This window comes from Schistocerca americana, chromosome 5 (genome assembly GCF_021461395.2).
Source record: "Schistocerca americana isolate TAMUIC-IGC-003095 chromosome 5, iqSchAmer2.1, whole genome shotgun sequence".
NCBI classification, from domain to species: Eukaryota; Metazoa; Arthropoda; class Insecta; order Orthoptera; family Acrididae; genus Schistocerca; species Schistocerca americana.
The window spans coordinates 443,522,843-443,542,460 of record NC_060123.1 but is presented as its reverse complement, the minus strand read 5'-3'; the positions used below and the strand labels follow the sequence as shown (position 1 = coordinate 443,542,460).

At 40.4% G+C, this 19,618-nt stretch overlaps 1 protein-coding gene across 2 annotated transcripts in view; it reads right to left on the bottom strand.

Annotated features, from left to right (window-relative positions):
* LOC124615372 (voltage-dependent calcium channel subunit alpha-2/delta-3-like) overlaps nucleotides 1-19,618 on the bottom strand; it is a 332,033-nt gene that overhangs the window by 44,107 nt on the left and 268,308 nt on the right. For both annotated transcript variants that reach the window (XM_047143196.1, XM_047143197.1), the window contains exons 21-23: nucleotides 19,049-19,161; nucleotides 13,810-13,949; nucleotides 743-988 (exon numbers count right to left, since the gene is read on the bottom strand). In XM_047143196.1, coding sequence (XP_046999152.1) covers nucleotides 743-988; nucleotides 13,810-13,949; nucleotides 19,049-19,161 — 499 coding nt within the window. The remainder of the gene's footprint in view (nucleotides 1-742; nucleotides 989-13,809; nucleotides 13,950-19,048; nucleotides 19,162-19,618) is intronic.

Sequence of the window (19,618 nt, the reverse complement as noted above, 5' to 3'; positions counted from 1 at the left end):
GGGAATGGACCACCTCCCTCTCCTAGATGCACCACCTAACTCATCTGTTTCTTCAGGTTTCTTGATCACATTCTTTAGCCCATTTATTGGCAGGCAGGCTTTATGCAGCCGTTTCTGCAGGCGATAATGCCACAATGCAGCACTTTTATTGCTGCCATTCTCATAAAACAACTTTATCAGCAGTGCATGGTCTTTCTTCTCAATAGCCATTGCTTTTCATACAGAAAACTTCAACCTTCTTAACCCTTTACACCATCAGTCCCTTCACAAAAGAAAACAACGTGTGTAGCCATGCAACAAAACAGGAAACACTTCACATTTTGACTGCCTACAGCACCATATTTTCACGTGCTGGCAGAAAGTGGAACTATTAATTTTTCCAACATACTCCATGTCTGCACTGATTAATTAACATACTCACGATGTTCCCTGCATTCTGCGATGTGTACAGTCAACAATGCAGCACTCTGAACACAGTCAGTTTAAGTATAACCACTCAGTTCTTCTAAGAGCAAAACATACTGAACTGAGCTTCTTTATAAGATTATCTATATATTGACCCTATTTTAAATTGCAGTGCAATTGGATCCCAAGGAATTTATGCCCATCTGCTGTTAAGTGATTCTCCTATGTCATCAGTATCTATCCATCCTTCTACATAGTTAGGTCTACAATTCAAAATCCATTGATTTAGGATCCTAAATAGTCTATTCTTGAAATTAGTACTAAGATTCACACTCACTGTCCAGAGTCCACCAGCAGCACTACTGTCTGGGACCATGGTGAAGCACAATGATTGATAATCATAGATTGGAATTTCTCTGAAAATGCCTTGCTCCACCATTTCTTTCATCACAGCACCCTCCACTTCCCCAAAAAATTGTCCAGTATGTTCCAGCGTCTCTGAGATCACTATATAGCCGTTGCTATCAAGTAAGTAGCAGTCCAGTCCTTCATGTGCGCAAGTTTTATTTTTGTGGTGAGTACCCTGAAAGCATTACAATAAATCTCTTTACATTAACACAAATATTCATCAAAATATTAATTTTTTGATAATTAATTACAAAAATACTAAAATGTAGAAACAAAACTGATGGATAACATGAACAGAAATGTAAACTGGCAAAACTTTCCTATGGGGTTGTGGGTGGGAAATGGGGATGGGAAAGGGGAGACAGAGGGAGGGCGAGGGGGAGGGGCAGGGGGGGAGGGGGGGGGGGGAGAGAGAGAGATATGAGATTTAGTTTGTAGCTAGGAACTTAAAAACCATGGATAGCTTCATTTTTACCATAGATTCTGAAAAAAAAGGTACTGACAGAGAATCACCTTCTCCCATATTGCTGTTATAGTTGGAGTCACGAATGAAGGCGGTCGAGTTTAGGCTTGTTCTGCCCATCTAATTCACACAATCTCTGACAGCCAATGAGCGTTTAGAAGTATTCTGAGCTGTCTGCTGTGAATGCCTTAGCTAATGCATGATTAAACACAATCGTAGCAAGTTGTTTAGTGAATTTCTATTCCATTTGTTATGAGTTGTCATCGCTGATGGAGGTGGTAATTGATAAATTCTGCATAAGAAAATGAGAGATATAATTTGTAGAATACACACTTTCTTCAAGTGGAAAACATGGGCATATGCCACAATTGTCACTTGGAACCGCCAACAATGCAATTTCCGTTTGTGCCTTGACATGCGTGAACTACTATTGTTCATGAATCATACTACAATAAGTTCATTATCCTTTCACCCAGGGAGTACATAAGAAATACCCCTAACAGTAATAGGCACAGCAATACAGTTTCAGAGCTGCTGTATCACTGGCCTTATGAAATATTCTGTGTATTAGAACTTTCCTGACAACACTAATTGTTGGGAGTCACTACAATGAATTGATCTTATTTTGTTAAGACTCAAAGGGAGAATAGTGGGAAATCATGTTGGACAGTTTGGCCTTCATGCACACCACGTTAAAGCATGTTATAACAATGAATTGATCTTATTTTGTTAAGACTCAAAGGGAGAATAGTGGGAAATCATGTTGGACAGTTTGGCCTTCATGCACACCACGTTAAAACATGTTATAATTAGAAATTGTTTCAATTAAATTTTTGAACTAGTGTGGAAGTGTCATTGTGCCAAGTACTCAAAGAAGTAATTTCATTTCATTAAGTTTTGTAATAATTCAGTTTCTTTCTTTTTGAACATAAAAATGTACAGTAATACTACAATCCCGCGTGCATGAAGCTACTGCACTAATACCAAGAAATTTACCTGTATTATATGACCATATGTTGGATTTATGCAAGACAAACGTAAGTGTTATGTAAAACTGTGATACGTGAAAAATATGTGAACATGAATTTTTAGTCAGATAAATGGTCTGTGGGGATAATATTGGCATAATGTAAATGATAAATGCCCAAAAGACTACTCTGATAAGATCAGAAATTTTTATGCCACCATTTATTCTGATGTAACACCCCATACACTTGTTCAATCAACATAATTTTTTGAGTGAACTTTTTTTAAATCTCTTAACTATGTAAATTATTGAAGGGGTTGTTTTACTCAAGTACAACAGATAACTTTTCTTTTACTTTCAGCTTAATATTTGCATAAAATCCATAACAGTTATATCTAATGGCAATCGTCAAGCTCATAACCACGTGAAAGAGTAGAAGTATTGGTGAGTAGTACCCAGGGAAGTGTGTTAGGTCCGTTACAGCTCAGGTCATATATTAATGACCTTGCAGACAATAGGAACCTAAGACCTTTTGCATATGTTGTAGTTGTCAACAGTTAAGTACTATGTGAAAAAAGGTGCACAAATATCCAATCTGATCCTCATTGATTTGAAAGTGGTGCAACGATTAGTACCTTGCTTAAATGTTCACAAATGTAAAACTGTGCACTTAACAAAAAATAAAAAATAAATAAATAAATAAACATAAAACCACTAATATGTAAAATAAAGGAAAGACCACCACTCATGTGTAACTGCCTGATGTTTGCACATTGAAACACACAACAGAAAACAGTATTTACACTAGGCTTGGAGTTCTCGGTTCTTTATCTTGCAAAAGTACACCCATTCACACACACACAGCTACAGGGACACCCAATCACACACACCCGTGGGTGTCGTGAGACTGAATGTTGATTATCTTTTGTTGAGAGCAGTTGTCTGTGTAGATGGAGGTGGAGAGGGGTAGCAAGATAGTGTGGGGCAGCTCATTTGACAGATGGCTCAGCAGCTGCACAACATGAAAGGCACTGAGAGGGTTGACCCTAAAACAGGTAGAGAGAGAAGAGAGGGAGGAAAGGAAAGGAGGGTGGAAATGAAAGGGAAGACAAAAAGGGAAGAGAGAAGGGAGATGCATGGAGGGGGGGGGGGGGGGTTGAGGGTGTGTGGTAGGGGAAGGAAAAGAGAGGTGAGGACAGAAGAGAGAAGGTCAAAGATAGCGTGAGATAGTGGAATACAAGTTAGCAGAGGTTTAGGCCAGGAGGATGGAGAGAGCACAAGATATGCTGGAGAGAGAATTCCCATTTCCATAGTTCAGAGGAACTAGTGCTGGAAGGGAATATCTTAATGGTCACATAATAAAGCAGCTGTTGAAGCCATTAGTGTTGTGATGTGCAGCATGTTCGGCAATTGGATGGTCAAGCTTGCAGTTTGCTACAGTTTGGCAATGGCCACCATGTGAGTAGGCAGTTGGTTACTTGTCGTGACCACCTAGAATGCTGCATAGTAATTGCAGCATAGCTGATATATACTGATCAGCCAGAACTTTGTGACCACCTACCTAACTGCCAGCATGTCCACCTCTGGCATGGTCAGCAGTGGTGACATGTCTGAAGCAATGACGCCTTGGTAGGTGACTGGAGCAAGCTGGCACTACAACTGTATATGGAGGGGGCCGATGAGCTCTGATGCCACATTCCATCACATCCCAGATGTGTTCGATCGGGTTCAGATGTGGTGAGCTGGTGGGCAACCACAATAATTCAAACTCGCCACTGTGTTCCTCGAACCAATCCATTACACTCCTGGCCTTGTGACATGGTGTATTATCTTGGTAAAAAATGCCACTGCCATCAGAAACATGATCATATTGAAGAGGTGTATATGGTCTGAAACCAGTGAATGATACTCTTTGGCTGTCATAGTGCCTTGCATGAGCTCCACTGGACCCATAGATGCCAATGTGCATGGTCCACACAACATATTGGAACTGTCACCAGCTTGTCTTCATTCCGCAGTACAAGTGTCAAGGAGCTGTTTACCCTGGAAGAGGACGGATTCGCACCCTCCATTGGCATGACAAAGAAAGTATCAGCATTCATCAGCCCATGCAACATACTGCCACAGTGCCAATGTCCAGTGCTGATGGTCACGTGTCCATTTCAGTCACAGTTGCCAATACCGTGGTATTAATATTGGTATGTACATGGATCGCTGGCTGTGGATGCCCACCATTCAGAGTGTTTGGTGCACTGTGTGTTCAGAGACACTTTGCTCTTGCCGAGCCTCTGGGCCATCACAATCTGCCCTCGGTAAAATTCGGACAGATCATGCACCTTCCCCATTCTTCCCATGGACAGCACACTCACAGATAGTAAGTGCACCATGTGTGTGTCTGACTAGCAGCGATTCCTCACCAGGTGATGCTGTTATTACAGGGCTGGCCATAAATTCTGCACACGTGCAATGCTCCTGCACATTTGAAACTTCCGGGTCACAGCGTGCACGCCACAGCTGTCAGCGTTCATGTTTCTAGGTACAGATGTCACTTTATCCACTTGCTGGGATACTCTGTACCGGCGCATTCTAGTGCTCTTTCCACAGCGTGCAAGCCAACCATGGGAAGGTATTTTGCATATTAAACATTTAAAATACTGTCACAGTCTACTCATTGAGATGTCTACTTTTATGTTAACAGTTTAACCCAGTAAGACAAGTAATACAGTTAACAACCGTGGGTTTTTATTAAGGCAACTTGACTGATGACACATAAATTCGCATAATGTTTTTGATCTAGTACTTAAGAAAGAGAGCACTTAGCGACTTTCAACGAACCTTATTCACAATTTCAAATAACATTAAACTAATGCAAGGTTTCCTATAACTAATTCTCGGTGCCCTCAGTTACACCCACATAATTTCTGTCTCACTGATCTCTGAACAGAATGATAACCGCAGACCTCTTGATGATCACCTGTTATTTAAAAACCATTATTGCTATATCTTTCATCAGTTCCATCTGAAATCTTCATAATAACCGACAATTAGATGAATGTTATGTCCATACCAACACCATCAATCGCTTGCTCAACAGTATGGAGTAAGTCCACACCTGTAGTAGTCCCTTTCAAAGGTACTAAGTCCAAAACGTCTTCTGTTACACAAAGTGCTTTATCGACACCTCGTATGTATATCACAACCTGGGCTGTATCTGTAAGATCTGTTGCTTCATCGAGCGCAACAGAGAAAGCAACCAAGTCTTTAGCCTTATTTATTAGCTGCCTGTGCACATCGCCGGCCATAGCACTGATACATCTTGTCACTGTTTGTTTGGATATACTGATTTCTTGAAACCTGCTAACGTTCGTGGGACACACAAGTTCTGCAGCATCAATCAGACACCCTTTCACAAACTCCCCTTTGGAAAAGGATTTCCCAGATTGTGCAATTCTTAATGCGATTTTAAAACTTACTTTCAGTGAAGATTTAGTGTGGTTGTCATTCTGGAAAATTGAAAACAGTACATTGTACAGTGTACAGTAAAATAGACATAAATGTAACACAAGAAACTAAGAGTTCAAGAAGTATAAGTTACTTTAACGTACAGTAAAATCGAGTTGATATGTCTCATCCATTTTCTTAAGGGCATTTAATTTTGCTAGCCATTCTTCACTGTTGAGTACACTACACTCGTCTTTGTGATATGTGTTGTAGTGTCTTTCAATTGAAAACTTACGCTGGCAGTCTATTATTCAGTGGCACAGCAAACACTGAGTTTTTGCCAACGGCTACAAAAAAGAATTGCAGTTCCCAGTCATTTTTAAATGACTGAAAACATAGATCTCCCGTCCTTTGCTTTTTCACAGTACCTGCCATTTCTCAATACTTCTCTGTTAAGGTTACGGTCACCAGGGGTAAACGAGACTGGGTATGTTGCGCTCTTGCTTGTATCACATAAACAGGGAAGTGGAGGTGCCGCCGTTCATTTAGGACACATTTCTAATAACAGATGTCACTGTCGCTCACTGTCGCACACGTGTGCACATGTGCAGCACTTCCGCACACTGTGCAGCGTTTTGCCGGCCCTGTGTTATTGGCTGGTCAGATTTATATCAATAATAGGTTGGTGGTCATAATGTTATGGCTGATCAGTGTATATTATGATTGCATTCACATATGGCCCTGTCTTTTATAAGGTATGAGATTCCTGTGACAGGACTGTGATAGGTAGGTATATAGGACAAGTCTTTCAGCTCGGTCAACCACATGTAATAACTGAAGGGGTGCAGGATTGGAAGAAGTATGGACAAGGAAAATGTGTACGCTACCCAAAGTAGTGCTCTGCACCCCACTTAACCTGCAGGCTGCCCTTATCCATTGCTATTCCAATCCTGTTACCAATACGTGCAAGACTTGTCCCATACACCCACCTGCCACCTCCTACCAGAGCCCAGTCACAGGCATTTCCTACCCTATAAAAGACACAGCCACATGTGATTGCAGCTACATTGCAATTACCGTGCAGCATTTTATGTGGGCATGACAAATAGCCATCTGTGTACCCAATGAGCAGCCACTGCCAAAGTGTGGCAAACCAAAACCTTGACCATCCAGTTACCGAACATGCTGTCCCTGTAACACAAATAGCTTCAACAGCTACTTCACTACATGAGCCATTTGGGTACTCTCTTTCAGCACTAGTTTCTCTTAACTATTCATGTGAGAACTGTCTCTCCATCATATCCCGCACTCAGTACAACAAAAACCAGCCCAAAGTAGCAAATTTTACTTTTTTTATTCATCTGATGACCAGTTTCAGGCTGAGACCCATTTTCAAATCATCCTACAAGGCAGAAAACCAAATTTACACTCATCTGTTAATACAGGTATTAACAAATTTTTAAGCATATGCCAAAAATATAGAACACATCATTTCAAGACTTACATTTACATAGGGAAAGATGGTATTACCAAAGATGTGAAAACCATGTCAAAAACAAGCAACAAACAGTTACAGTGCATACAGATAACTGGCAGTTCACTCCTTCCACTGCTGTAAGAAAACCTCATGAAGGAGGCACCTTATCAGGATATAGGAAACCTTTTTTTATTTATTAAAATGTTCTTCAACCATCAATAATACAACAGTTAACACAATAACCATACAAATCCACAATAAAATTAATGCTTCTGAAAACCTTTGCCAAAAACAGTCAAATACTTAAAATTACTGAACAGCAAAACACAGCAGCGCCACATAAGGCTAGTATATGCTATGTTAGCATTTAAAAATCATTAAATGTGAACAACAACATTAGTATTAAAAGGAACCAAAATCACAGAAGATTAAAAATCTTCATCACTTCCATCCCTTTACAAGCATAAAAACTTTACTATAACAAACTTAACAAATTATGTGAAGATAAAACAACTTTTCCTAACATATGCCAGTTAAAAACAGACATTAAATAAAAGTTATCTTGTACGAAGCACCAGAAATGTATTTGTCGTCCCGAGGAAGACATAGCGTAACCACACTCATGGGAGTGTAGGGAGAGGGGGAGGATGGAAGCCTGGGAAACGGGGGGGGGGGGGGGGGGCGGGGGGGGGGGCATGTATGTTTATTATCAGTAGTAATAGAAGGAAATTACTCAAACTGGACGGTAAATGACTATTCATCATCTTTTTTATAATCAAATAAATAAGAACTATCATATTCAACAGAAAAAACCATATGTTACTCAGGAGTAATCACACGGATAACATATGCTAACAAAAAGAAACCCAAACAAATTTTTAAAGTAATTTAGAGGTGAAGAACACATAATCAACCAGTAAATCGAGCCTCAAAACATGCCACACAAGTCATACCCCATATGCAGCATAAAGGTGCAACAAACAAAGAAATCTTATTATCCAACCAGTAGCATCCCGTAGGCATCACACATAGTGGTGCATCCTAAAATCAAAAGTTGTATTTCTCAGAATATCAGCTATGGCACCTAATACTGACAGGAGTGCCTGACAAACCAACGGTAATTGCAAGAACTGAACTACATTCTGTAAAACATGCACTGTATTTTTATGAAATGGGGAAGGGAGATGGAAGGGGTAAAGGGGCGAGGGAAAGTACGAGTTGTGGGCAGTAGTCAGATAGATAAAAAAAGCTGGAAACTGAACTCGGTACATGATGATGAACCTGGTGAGCAAAATATCACTATGAGATTATTAGAAAATGAGTGGAAGGGGGAGGGTGGAAATGGGGGTAGGGACTTTGTGGTTGTTACGTAAGTCTTGAAATGATATGTTCTGTATTTTTGGCATATGCTCAAAAAAAATTTGTAATACCTGTATTATACATGAGTATAAATTTGGTTTTCTGCCCTGTAGGATGATTTGAAAATGTGTCTCACCCTGAAACAAGTCATCCATTGAACAAAAAACTTTGCAACTGTGGACTGGTTTTTCATTGTAAGGATTACCATAAGTTGCTGACCCACAGCTACTCCAGCATGCTGGAAGTTTGTATATATACTGCACTCTCGTAATCCTCCTGGGATAAACCTCTGCTAACCTGTTTCACGATGCCTCACCTTACCTCTCCCCTCCTCTCTTCTGTCCACACCATTCCTCTGTCCAGATCATGTACTGCTTTACCTCCTGAACTCATTTCATCTTGTTGTGCATCTTCTGAGTCATCAGTCAAAAGATCTGCCTCATATAGTCCCACCAAGTCCTCCTCACCTCATAAATCCTTCCCTAGTCCTTCCCCACCCCCGTCTACTCAGGCAACTGCTCTCAATAATCAGTAGTCAGTCTCAGCACCAGTGTGTTCATTTGGGTATTTGGGTACCTGTGTGGCTATGTGCATGAATGTGCTTGCTACAGACAAAGCCAGGGCTCAAAAGTTAGTGTGAATATTGTTTTCCATTGTGTGGTGCCACACATCAGTCAGCTATAGGTGACAGGGTTGCTTTTCCTTTATTTTACACATCTTATTGCTACCATTTCAATCAGTCACAATCAGGAAGTCAACTCCTACAAATATCTGGGAGTAACAATTTGTGAGGATGAATGATCACACTACCTCAGTCACAGGTAAAGGAAGTGGTAGATTTTGGTTCACTGGTAGAATACTGAGAAATATAATAAGTGTACAGACACGACTGTTTACAAAACTTCCATGAAACCCACCTAAATATTGCTCAAGTGCCAAACTCTTATAACACAGGATATACAAAGAAGTGTAGCGCCCTGTAGCACAAATGGTCACAGGTTTGTTGAACCCATGGAGAGCACCACAGAAATGCTGAAAAATGTGAATTGGCAGACGCTTCAAGATGCACACTGACAGTCCAGAAAAATCCTACTTACAGTGTTCCAAAAACACAGTTAGGTGAGGATCTTAGAAGTATACTACAGCTCCCAATGTATCATTGCTGCAGGGACTGCAAAGACAAGACTAGACTAACTGCAGTGGGTACAGAGGCATTGAAACATTCTTCCCACAATTTATGCATTAACAGAACAGGAAAAGAACCTATTAGTGGTACTATGAGAAATACTCTCTCCCATGTACTTAATAGTGGTTTGCATTGTATGGATGTAGATGTAGATTTAAATACTCATTTTCTAATTTATGTAATACATTGTTCAGCTCACTAAAGAAAGTGGGACTGGTGGCCGATTAAAGGAACATACTATGTGATGAAAAAGAACAGCTTGTAACATTGATGTTTCTCACACTAACAGTAAGTTCATACAGCTTGTGTTTTGATCAGAATGATAAGATCTAGATGAAGCATCTGCTGAATACATAAATGTTGCATAAATCAGTTTTGAAGTTAAGATTATGACATGAGTGGAATTGATGACCCCACTCACTTGCATTAAAAGCTAAATTGCAGATTATTAAGTCACTGAGCTGGAAACGGTATAAGAGGAGACATAAGTTTGGCTGGACAGAGCTAAAAGTGTAAATGCAAATGAATCACAGTGAAATTTCGTTTTATTTGTTTCTTCATAATTCATGGTTGCTTAAGAAATTATAAGAATGTACAGCTGATGTCCAAATAATATGAAAATATTATTACAGCCCTTCAAAACAGCAGTAAGATTTATACTTACAAACGAGAAGATGTGGTTGTTTCATGTGCTTTGAATGATGTATGAACATTACGAAGTCTTAGTGTAAGATACTTTATGTAAGTGACATCTAAAATTGAGTAAATTTGAATGTTAGTTATTGGTGTACCTCTAGACTCCAGTGCACATCAAGGAGCTTAGAGTTAAATCTGTGTAAAACTTTTGGACTAACTGAATGTCAACCTGTTGAAAAGTGTGCCATGGTAACATGGAAAAAGGACAAATTATGACTGACCTGCACTGAAAAGAGTAATTTTAAAGTACACAAAATAAAAAGTTCCCACTTAACTTGCTACATCAAACTCAGATAAAATCCCAAGCTTTTGATGTTAACTGCCATTATTGTTGTCCGTGACAAAGTCCGACTGTTGTTAACCTGACAAGGCTCTTATTTTTATGCCCAGAGGGCAGATTTTGATTTTCTAGATTACGTTTCAGAGATGGCACATGCTGTGGTGGAACCCTCTACAACCGCAAGATGCAAGATTACGTTTGTGCTCACTTTCCAGTGTCACTTGGAGCATCACCACTTACATCAGACAGTAAACTATGGCAAGTCTGCCTCTTTTCTCTTTCTTTATCAAGTGCATGCATCGATGCATTGCAAAGTGCAGAGCTGGTGTGTGTGTGTGTGTGTGTGTGTGTGTGTGTGTGTGTGTGTGTGTGTGTGTGTGTGTGTGCGCGCGCGCGTGTTAAAATCATTATTACACAGTCTAATTTGCAGTGCTTTCCAAATCAGAAAGCACCAATAGCTCAATGCATGGACCAGATATGTTCAAATACTATTGTGCATTTGTTAAACAGACTGTGCTCAGCCCCCACTGATTTTCAGAATTCCTGTACTTAAGGTGATTTTGATATTCAACACAGTGCTTGGCAATAGTCCATATTGACTGCCCAATGTAATCACTGCCACACTCACAAGTAGTATTATAAACTTCTGGTATTGTCAGGCTGAGACTATCATATCATAACAGGTCACAGTATTTCTTTAGTTTTTCGGGGTTGCCAGAAGACTGGTCTGAATCTTTGCCTGTTCAAGAATCTACCTATCTTACTATTCATTGACCCAGTAACACAGATTAAATACTCCTAAAAATCCATTGTCAGATGATTCAGTCGGGAGCTGAGATGGTCTTGTCCAAAATAATCCTGGCTCTGTGTATTAGCATGTTCAGCATATCTCTCTTCTGAGCTTTGTGATAAAATGTAGTCTGTTGAAATACAAGTCTAGATGCATCAATTTTGAATAAACAGGATGGCCATGTCAACCATCTGCTTCCCATTTGATTAACACACCTAAGAGAGGCAAAACCTCATCTTCCTCCACTTCCACTGTAACTCTTAGGTTTGGCTGTAGCTTGAGTTCAATAAACTTTCTTCTGTGTGCCACAAAAATAGTCTCATACCACACTTCTTGCAGCTCTAATATTAATATTTCCTGGGAGACAAGATTTATTCATAATATGTGTGTTGTAGCGGCACCACAGTTTAAGATAGGGAAGTTAGATTTAGTGCAGTATTTCGAAGCGCACAAGTTATAGCCGGGTGCGGGCTGGATTGCAGGAAGTTATGCTGACCAGCAGTTGTGAAGTGGAATGAAGGCCACCGGGGGCATTGAACCGCTGAAAAGCGTAAACGCAGCGGTTCGCATGTCGCAAGCTATAGGAAGAAGGGGCCCACTGGCGCAACCGTGATGTGGGACGTACGTGACTCGGAGCGATGCGTTAGCGAAACAGAGCCGCGAAGCCGAGTATAAATAGGAGTGGTTTTCTAACGAGATTCATCCAAGTATGGCAGCTCTCCTGGATGGCGGGGTGTGTCACATCACCGGCGAAACACGGCAACAGATGGGGCAACAGTGTCCCAGTCCACGATGGGTCATTGGTTCGACCCTCTGAGGCCGACGCAGGGTCTGCAGCCAGCCAGGGCGGGCCACTCTTCGGCATGCTACTGCGGACAGTCATCTCGGCTCCCGACACACGCCGGAGACTTACAAAACGAGGGCCACAGGTTCGGACTGCAGAACAGGAGCGGTCATTGATGCCGCATTCCCAGCTACGCCAGCCGAGGAAGCAGCAGCAGCAGCACGGGCGGCTACGGCTCCCGGCAGAGCAGTGCGGAGTCAACGGGGTTGTGGCCACTGAGCTGGCTGCTAGTGCAGTCATCCTGACTTAATTGGAACTCTGCAGTGCGACTGGCATACAAGGCCGGCTCGACATAGTGCATTGCACTGGCCACTGGGGTGCTATCCCAGCAATGCGGGGCCTGTGACACAGACCGTGGTGAACGGAGCTCTGTAGTGGAAAAGAATAAATCATTTGAAAAGCTCGGATGAGTTTTAATATGGCACCTCCTGGCACCCACCCACTAGTTTGTAGAACAGATCTAGTGGACAACCAGATAATTTTGGTGATCATGTGTGCCCCTTGAATGTGATTTCAATGGAAGGTCTAGTTCTGAGATGTACTCCAACAGTATACCTTCAGCTCACAGGTTATCTTGTTTTGATTCACAATACAAAAGCAACACTTGCTTTGATGAATGGAATGGTAGTACCCTCTGATAGAAATTGTCAGCTGGAGTTCAGAAGTGAAGTATATAAACAAATATCGCTTTAAAATTATGAAAACTGAGTGGCTGCATCTTGAGAGTCACAGTATAACAACACACTAGTGTACAACTAATTAAAAGAAAGGTGAGAATGGTTGCATACACAAAAAACAGTGTCAAGTTATTGTATGCCCATCTGACAGTGCTGAAGTCGTATAGATATGTTTGATCTAACACTGGGTGAGATCAATAATATGCCTAGTTTAGGGCATCCTGGTTGGAGACAGAGCTGAACAGAGGCCAGGCACAGTGCTAGATGCCATTGCTGATACCAAATGCACTGAGCAAACCCTCTGTCATCAGGTGACCTATAAAGCCCACCACAAAGTATGCCAGAGTATATCACTGCACTATATGAGGAATATGCCACAGTAGTCCGGTGATGATGATCTCATTATGTACTTGGATTTGGTATTGGATTTCTCTTTTCATGGTTCATACTCTGCTGCTGACAGGCCCTGCAAAGTCACTCCTCATCGTCTCCAGGAAGGTACAAACTCTGTATGTAACCTTTACATTCTCCAGCTAATTTTTCAGCATTTGGCAGTTGCAGACTCAAAACTGAACACCACTTTGTGAGACTCAAATTCTGATGATTATGGACTTGAATCAGAGCTTGGCTTTGTCAGACTCTCATTCAGCATTTTGTGATGAACGGTATTTGTATGTATCTCAAAGGATACAAAACAAGTTATAACCTTAGATATTAATGTATGTTGATCCTGGAAACTTAATACTTTACCATGTAGTTACACACAGTTTAATAGCTTTAACACCCTTCCAGCACAACATAAATCAGTAATTGTACCTCTTCTGTGATGGACATGAATCGATCATAAAGAGCCCTGTGCTGTATCTGAAGTCCTACTACAGATGCTGGTGCCTCCTTACCAGCATCTCGTGGAAATATGGCATAGCTCATAGTTATGGGAACATCATCCTTTCTACCTGCAAAGAAATCGATAAAGTTGCTGAAATTGAGGGATGTGATATGCCTTCCTTCTGAAATGAAATGTGTATATTCATTACAAACATAGGTCATATGAGATATCTTAGTGTTTTTCGTCAAAAATTCTTAGTAGTCTTACCTTAAATGGATAATAACTGTTAATAGTGCAGATAGAAATTCTTAAGTTTTCTGACAGAATTTAAAAGAACTGCTTTAAAATGTGTGTAGTCCACATTTGTTTCCATAACATTGATCAATCACCAGTAAAAAGTGGATAGCGTGGGTTGGGGTTTTTTTTTTTTTTTTTTTTTTGTGTGTGTGTGTGTGTGTGTGTGTGTGTGTGTGTGTGTGTGTGTGTGTGTGTGTTTTTTACTGACTTTGCCAACTATTCAAATATTGTAACTAATATTTTCAGTATTGTTGGCTATAAAGTCTGCGACACTTTATAAGACTACAAAATATAACACAAATCATGTAATGCCTTTCTCAATTTTCTGCATCAAATGATAGTGTACTATATCTTTGTATTTAAGTAGTTTCATTTCATAACATCAACATTTTGAAGTTGAAAGGTCCAAATCAATTTTAAGCAATTTTCATTAAATCTAGGACAGAAATAATCAAACAATGGAAAATCCAGGATGGATTGTAACAATATTAGAGAAGGAAAGTTGCCACTCGCCATATAAAAGAGATGCTCAAAGCCATACTGTGAGCAACAGCACCAGTGCTTGATGGGAGTGGAAACTGGGTGGGGGTAGGAGGAAGCTGATGCGGGGTGGGGGAGGCATAGTATGATGGGGGTGGCAGACAGTGATGTGCTGCAGTTTAGATAGAGGGCAGGGAAGAGGTGGGGAGGGGGGAATACCGGAAAGGAGAGAGCCAAAAGAAATAAAAAGACTGGGTGTGTTGGTGAAATGACAGTTGTGTAGCGCTGGAATGGGAACAGGGAGGGAGCTGAATGGGTGAGGACAGTGACTAACCTTCGTTAGTTACTAATGAATGTTAGTCACTGTCCTGATGATAAATATTCAAAACCCTGATTAAGAATGTGGTTCCAGTGGCTGTGCCACAGATTTGTTTGTGTACCTTTCCTTCCAAGGAGAAGCAGTTATGTGTTCAGACAAAGGTAGTAAGGTGTATGAGGAATGAGGTAGTGGGTTTGGAGTTTAAAGGACACATGGAAAATTCTGGAAGAGGCCTTATTCCAGCTATGGATCTCAAATGGCACATGATGATTATGAATGCAACACCCACAACAAATTAACTCTCTGAAACAAGTAAACTATATGTACTAATCACACAAGAGAACAGCACACGATGACCAACACAACAAACTTTATCAAGTTTAGAAAACAACTAAATACAAAGGGTGCACTTGCAGCAGAGTGGCTCAAATTAGCAGTACAGTAACACAAATTCAGAGGTAAACATTTAACTGAGTTAGAGCTCTCAGGGCCCATCTCTATAAGCTGCCAGCTGGCTGATAGTGTGCGAAGAGAAGAGGCTGCATGCATATCCATGAGTGGCAGCCTCTGATGGTTGTCAAACTTCTAGGTGCTTCTGCCAACTTCAGTGGTGCACTTTACTACTGCATGCCCAGATTTTTGGTGTTTATCTGTGTAGGTCATCACATGTGTCCTCTCTTGGGGGGGTCAGAGCACTGCTGATCTCCAGAGTGAGTTTTGTGGACGGTCGCAATGTGGAGGTGGCATCAACATCCACATCCACATCGGCCCCGGAAGTGATAGGAGCGTGCAGCCCCTGGTCACCAGGACCTGTTCACTAGCATAAACAATCCACTGAGCCAAGAATATGGACTGAGAGGAAATGAAAGAAAGACCATAATACTGAGCAGCAACATAAGTGAGATGGTGGTCAACTCCAAGAAAAAATTGGGAAGCATGTAGTACACAAAGTTAATTATTCTGCTACCTTGGAAGCAGAATAATGCGTGACAGAGAAATTCTCCTTCATGATGCAATTTACAGAACATAATGTATGCATGTGTGTATGTATGTATGGGTGGATGGATGGATGGGTCGGTGGGTGGGCGGCTGTAAGAACCTGACACAGTATAGGCACAGAGGGTATTCCTCATCAAAAGAAGTCTACTAGTAGTAAACATTGGCTATAACTTGAGAAAGAATTTTCTAATAACCTAAGGCAAGAGCACAGCCTCATACGCAAGTGAATCTCGGGCTGTGGGAAAAGTCAAAAGAGAGGGAAGTAAAGTGTTCAAAATGTTGTGTTGTAGAAAGATGCTGAAACTAAAGTGAACTGATAACATAAGAAATAAGATGGTTCTCCACAGAACTGGCAATGAAAGGAATATACAGAAAACACTGACTAGCAGAAGGAACAGGATGATAGAAAATGTATTAGATATCAGAAGAAAATTTCATGGTGCTAGAGGGATCCACACAGAGCAAAAAATTAAGGGGAATGATGGAGATTAAAACATGCACAACAAATAATTGAGGATATTGTGTGTAGATGCTGTTCTGGCATGAAGAAAGTGACACAGGTTATAAAATCACTGCAAGTACATGAAACTGGTCAGAAGAATGTTGTTTTGTCTGTATCTTATGTTTTGCTTGTTTCTTCATACTTGTAGACCCAAGAAGATAGCAAGAAAGGTTAGACTACTTGACTAGTTTTTAAGACAAAAATCTAGCCACTGTTATCAAAAATTTAGTATCATCATCTTGGAGTAATGGAAAGCTAGGCAGACATGAAACAATGGTCTACTTACCTCCTCCCAAACAATCAACATTATTTATTCTTGAGCAAAAGTGTTTATGGGTGTTTTTCAGAATGTGAAAACAATATACTTCAACATTCAATGGTCATCAAAACTTTTTGTCAGTCTGTCTGTTTTTACACTTTTAACATTCTACTGCACTGTTGACACCACTAGGAACAACCTCCTTGCCAATGCCGCCAGTAGTTTAAGTTGGGAGCAAACTAGTCAGAGATGTACTTTGGCTTGTTGTAGGCAAGCAAATGCAATCTCTGAAGTAGGCAGTTTTGGCATCATGCCTTGGATGTTTGAAGGCCTCAGCAGAGCATGAAGATGATCTACAAGGGCACACATATTGTCTGTATTGATACATCAACTGTTGGAAAGTTACAGCTCATTATTTACTTCAGTCACAGTTGTGATTTAATATTTCTAAGTATTTGTATTTTTGTTCTGAAGATTGTCAATGATAACTGAAACCTGTAAATGCCTATATTAAATCACAGCTGTGACTGAAATAATTAATCAGCTATAATACTCTGCTTTTGGTGACCATGACTGTTACATGTAGCTCAGCAATTTATAGTAATACCTGAACTTTATTATCAGTGAGATTCAATTTTAAGTTGTCATTACCAACAGCTTATCACTATGTATTTGAAGGCTATTGCCACTTGTCCTCAATATTGTAGGTATACTACTTATATTTTCATGTTAGAATAAGCTGACTTGTATATTCTCAGAAGAGCTGAAACATACGAGATCTGTTTGAAAACTTCTGGAATATTCATAATTTTGCGCCAATGGTGTGTTGGAACAAAATGCAGTTGTCATCCCTGCACATGCCTGTGTTTATTGTGTAACTGTCAGATGCTGCACTGCTGTATGTCTGTTAGTTATTGTTTAGTGCTGTATTGAGTAGAATGTTGTGTTGCACAGTTTGTAAATTTCAAGATGGCAGAGTTAGAGGAACAATGCGCCTGCATTAAATTTTGCATGAAACTCAAGAAAACCTTTACAGAGACCCACCATATGATTCAGGAAGCCTACAGTGATGAGTGCTTAAGCCACATTTGGTTTTATAAATGGCTCACATGGTTTAAAAATGCCCGGATGGAAGTTAAAGATGACCCTCATTCAGGATGCGCTTCGACATCTGCTGACAACGCTCATGTCAGGAATGTCAACAAAATTGTGCATGCCAATTGAAGATTGACTGTGTGTGAGATTACAGAAGAATGTTTCATTTCAGTTGGATCATGTCATGAAATTCTGACACAGCAACTTGGAATGCATCGTATTGCTGGCAAGTTTGTCCCACAGCTCATCAGTCAAGACCAGGAAGACCTTCGTCTCACAATATGTGCAGAGCATTTGGATCACGCAAATGAGAACGAGATGTTCCTTAAGAGAAGTGGTGGTGAGATATGGGTCTATGGTTATGATGCTGACACCAAGGTTCATTCTTCACAATGGGTTGGGAAAGGTTCTCCAAGACCAAAAAAAGCTTGTCAGGTCAGGTCAAATGTCACAGTCATGCTGATAGCTTTTTTTTTTTTTGGCTTTGAAGGAATAGTTCATCATGCTTTTGTGCCACAGGGACAAACTGTTAATCAATGGTACTATTGAGATGTGTTGTGATGCCTGCGAGAAAATGTAAGAAGGAAATGGCCTGAAATGTGGCGAGACAATTCATGGCTCTTGCATCACAATAATGCATCTGTACATTCATCACTGTTGGTGCATGACTATTGCACAAGAAACAACATCACTGTGCTGCCTCAGCCTCCAGACTTGGACCCTGTGGACTTTTTCTTATTTTCAAAATTGTAAACCCTGTTGAAAGGACAAAGATTTGCAACAATAGACAAGATAAAAGAAAATTCGCAGACAGTGCTTTGTGCAATCCAGCAAGAGGCATACCAAGGCTGCTCCCAGAAGTGGAAATGGCATTGGGAGCGGTGCATCAGTTGTGGAGAAGAGTATTTTGAAGTAGAAGATGAGTGTAGAAAAATTATGTGGATAAAGTTCTGGAATTTTTTGAACAGACCTTATACTATGTTTGTCTCAGGAGGTAATCAGACAAGAGAATATACTGTTGGCTCTTAAACCCAATAGCCTACTATTTTTCTGGTGAATTGGGGTATTATGAAAATATTCCGATTCACAGTGAATGTTACATTCATCTTGCTTTATGCCTACAAGCTTACCAACCTCTACGGAACCATCATAAAACTTCTCACAGCTTTTTTACATGCATTTAAAATAGAGATCCAACAACATTTCATTGTTTTGCTACCAACATAGTTTCCTAATTACGGTAAACATGAGCAATAAATTTTAACTATACATTACCTGCATCAAAAGGAGCAGAAATGACAACTGACTCTGGATCATGTTTATGCTCAATAACTGCAGCTTTGTACCATGCCTCCTCCACCGAATGAGGGAAAAGGTCACCAAACTCTCTGAAACGTTTAAAAGAAACAGTGTACACTGAAAAATGCATCAAACTTAAGAATTTTTAATTGCACATTAACTTTTATATAATTATAAACATGGGTCATATTCTGAAGATAACAGGAATGTGGGAGCAGAGAAAGCTCATTTAAAGGAAGGCAGGGGTGTCTGCATGTTGCACACAAATAAATGGTCATGTCAGCCCTCAGCCACAGTCTGATGGTGGTCACTCATAAGATGTGCAGCTGCTGGTGGTTAGGTCCATATGAAAACTGTGCCATGTTTCCAGCAAAGGCAATATATCGAGATGAATGTACAAGAAGGAAAATTCACTTAAGGAAAAATGTAAAAATACATGGAGACAGAAAGGCAGACCAGTGCATACCTTCAGGAAGAGACATTCCTAGTATTGCTGATATGAGGACCATGATATGAGGATTCTTAGTATTGCTGAAATGTTGGGAA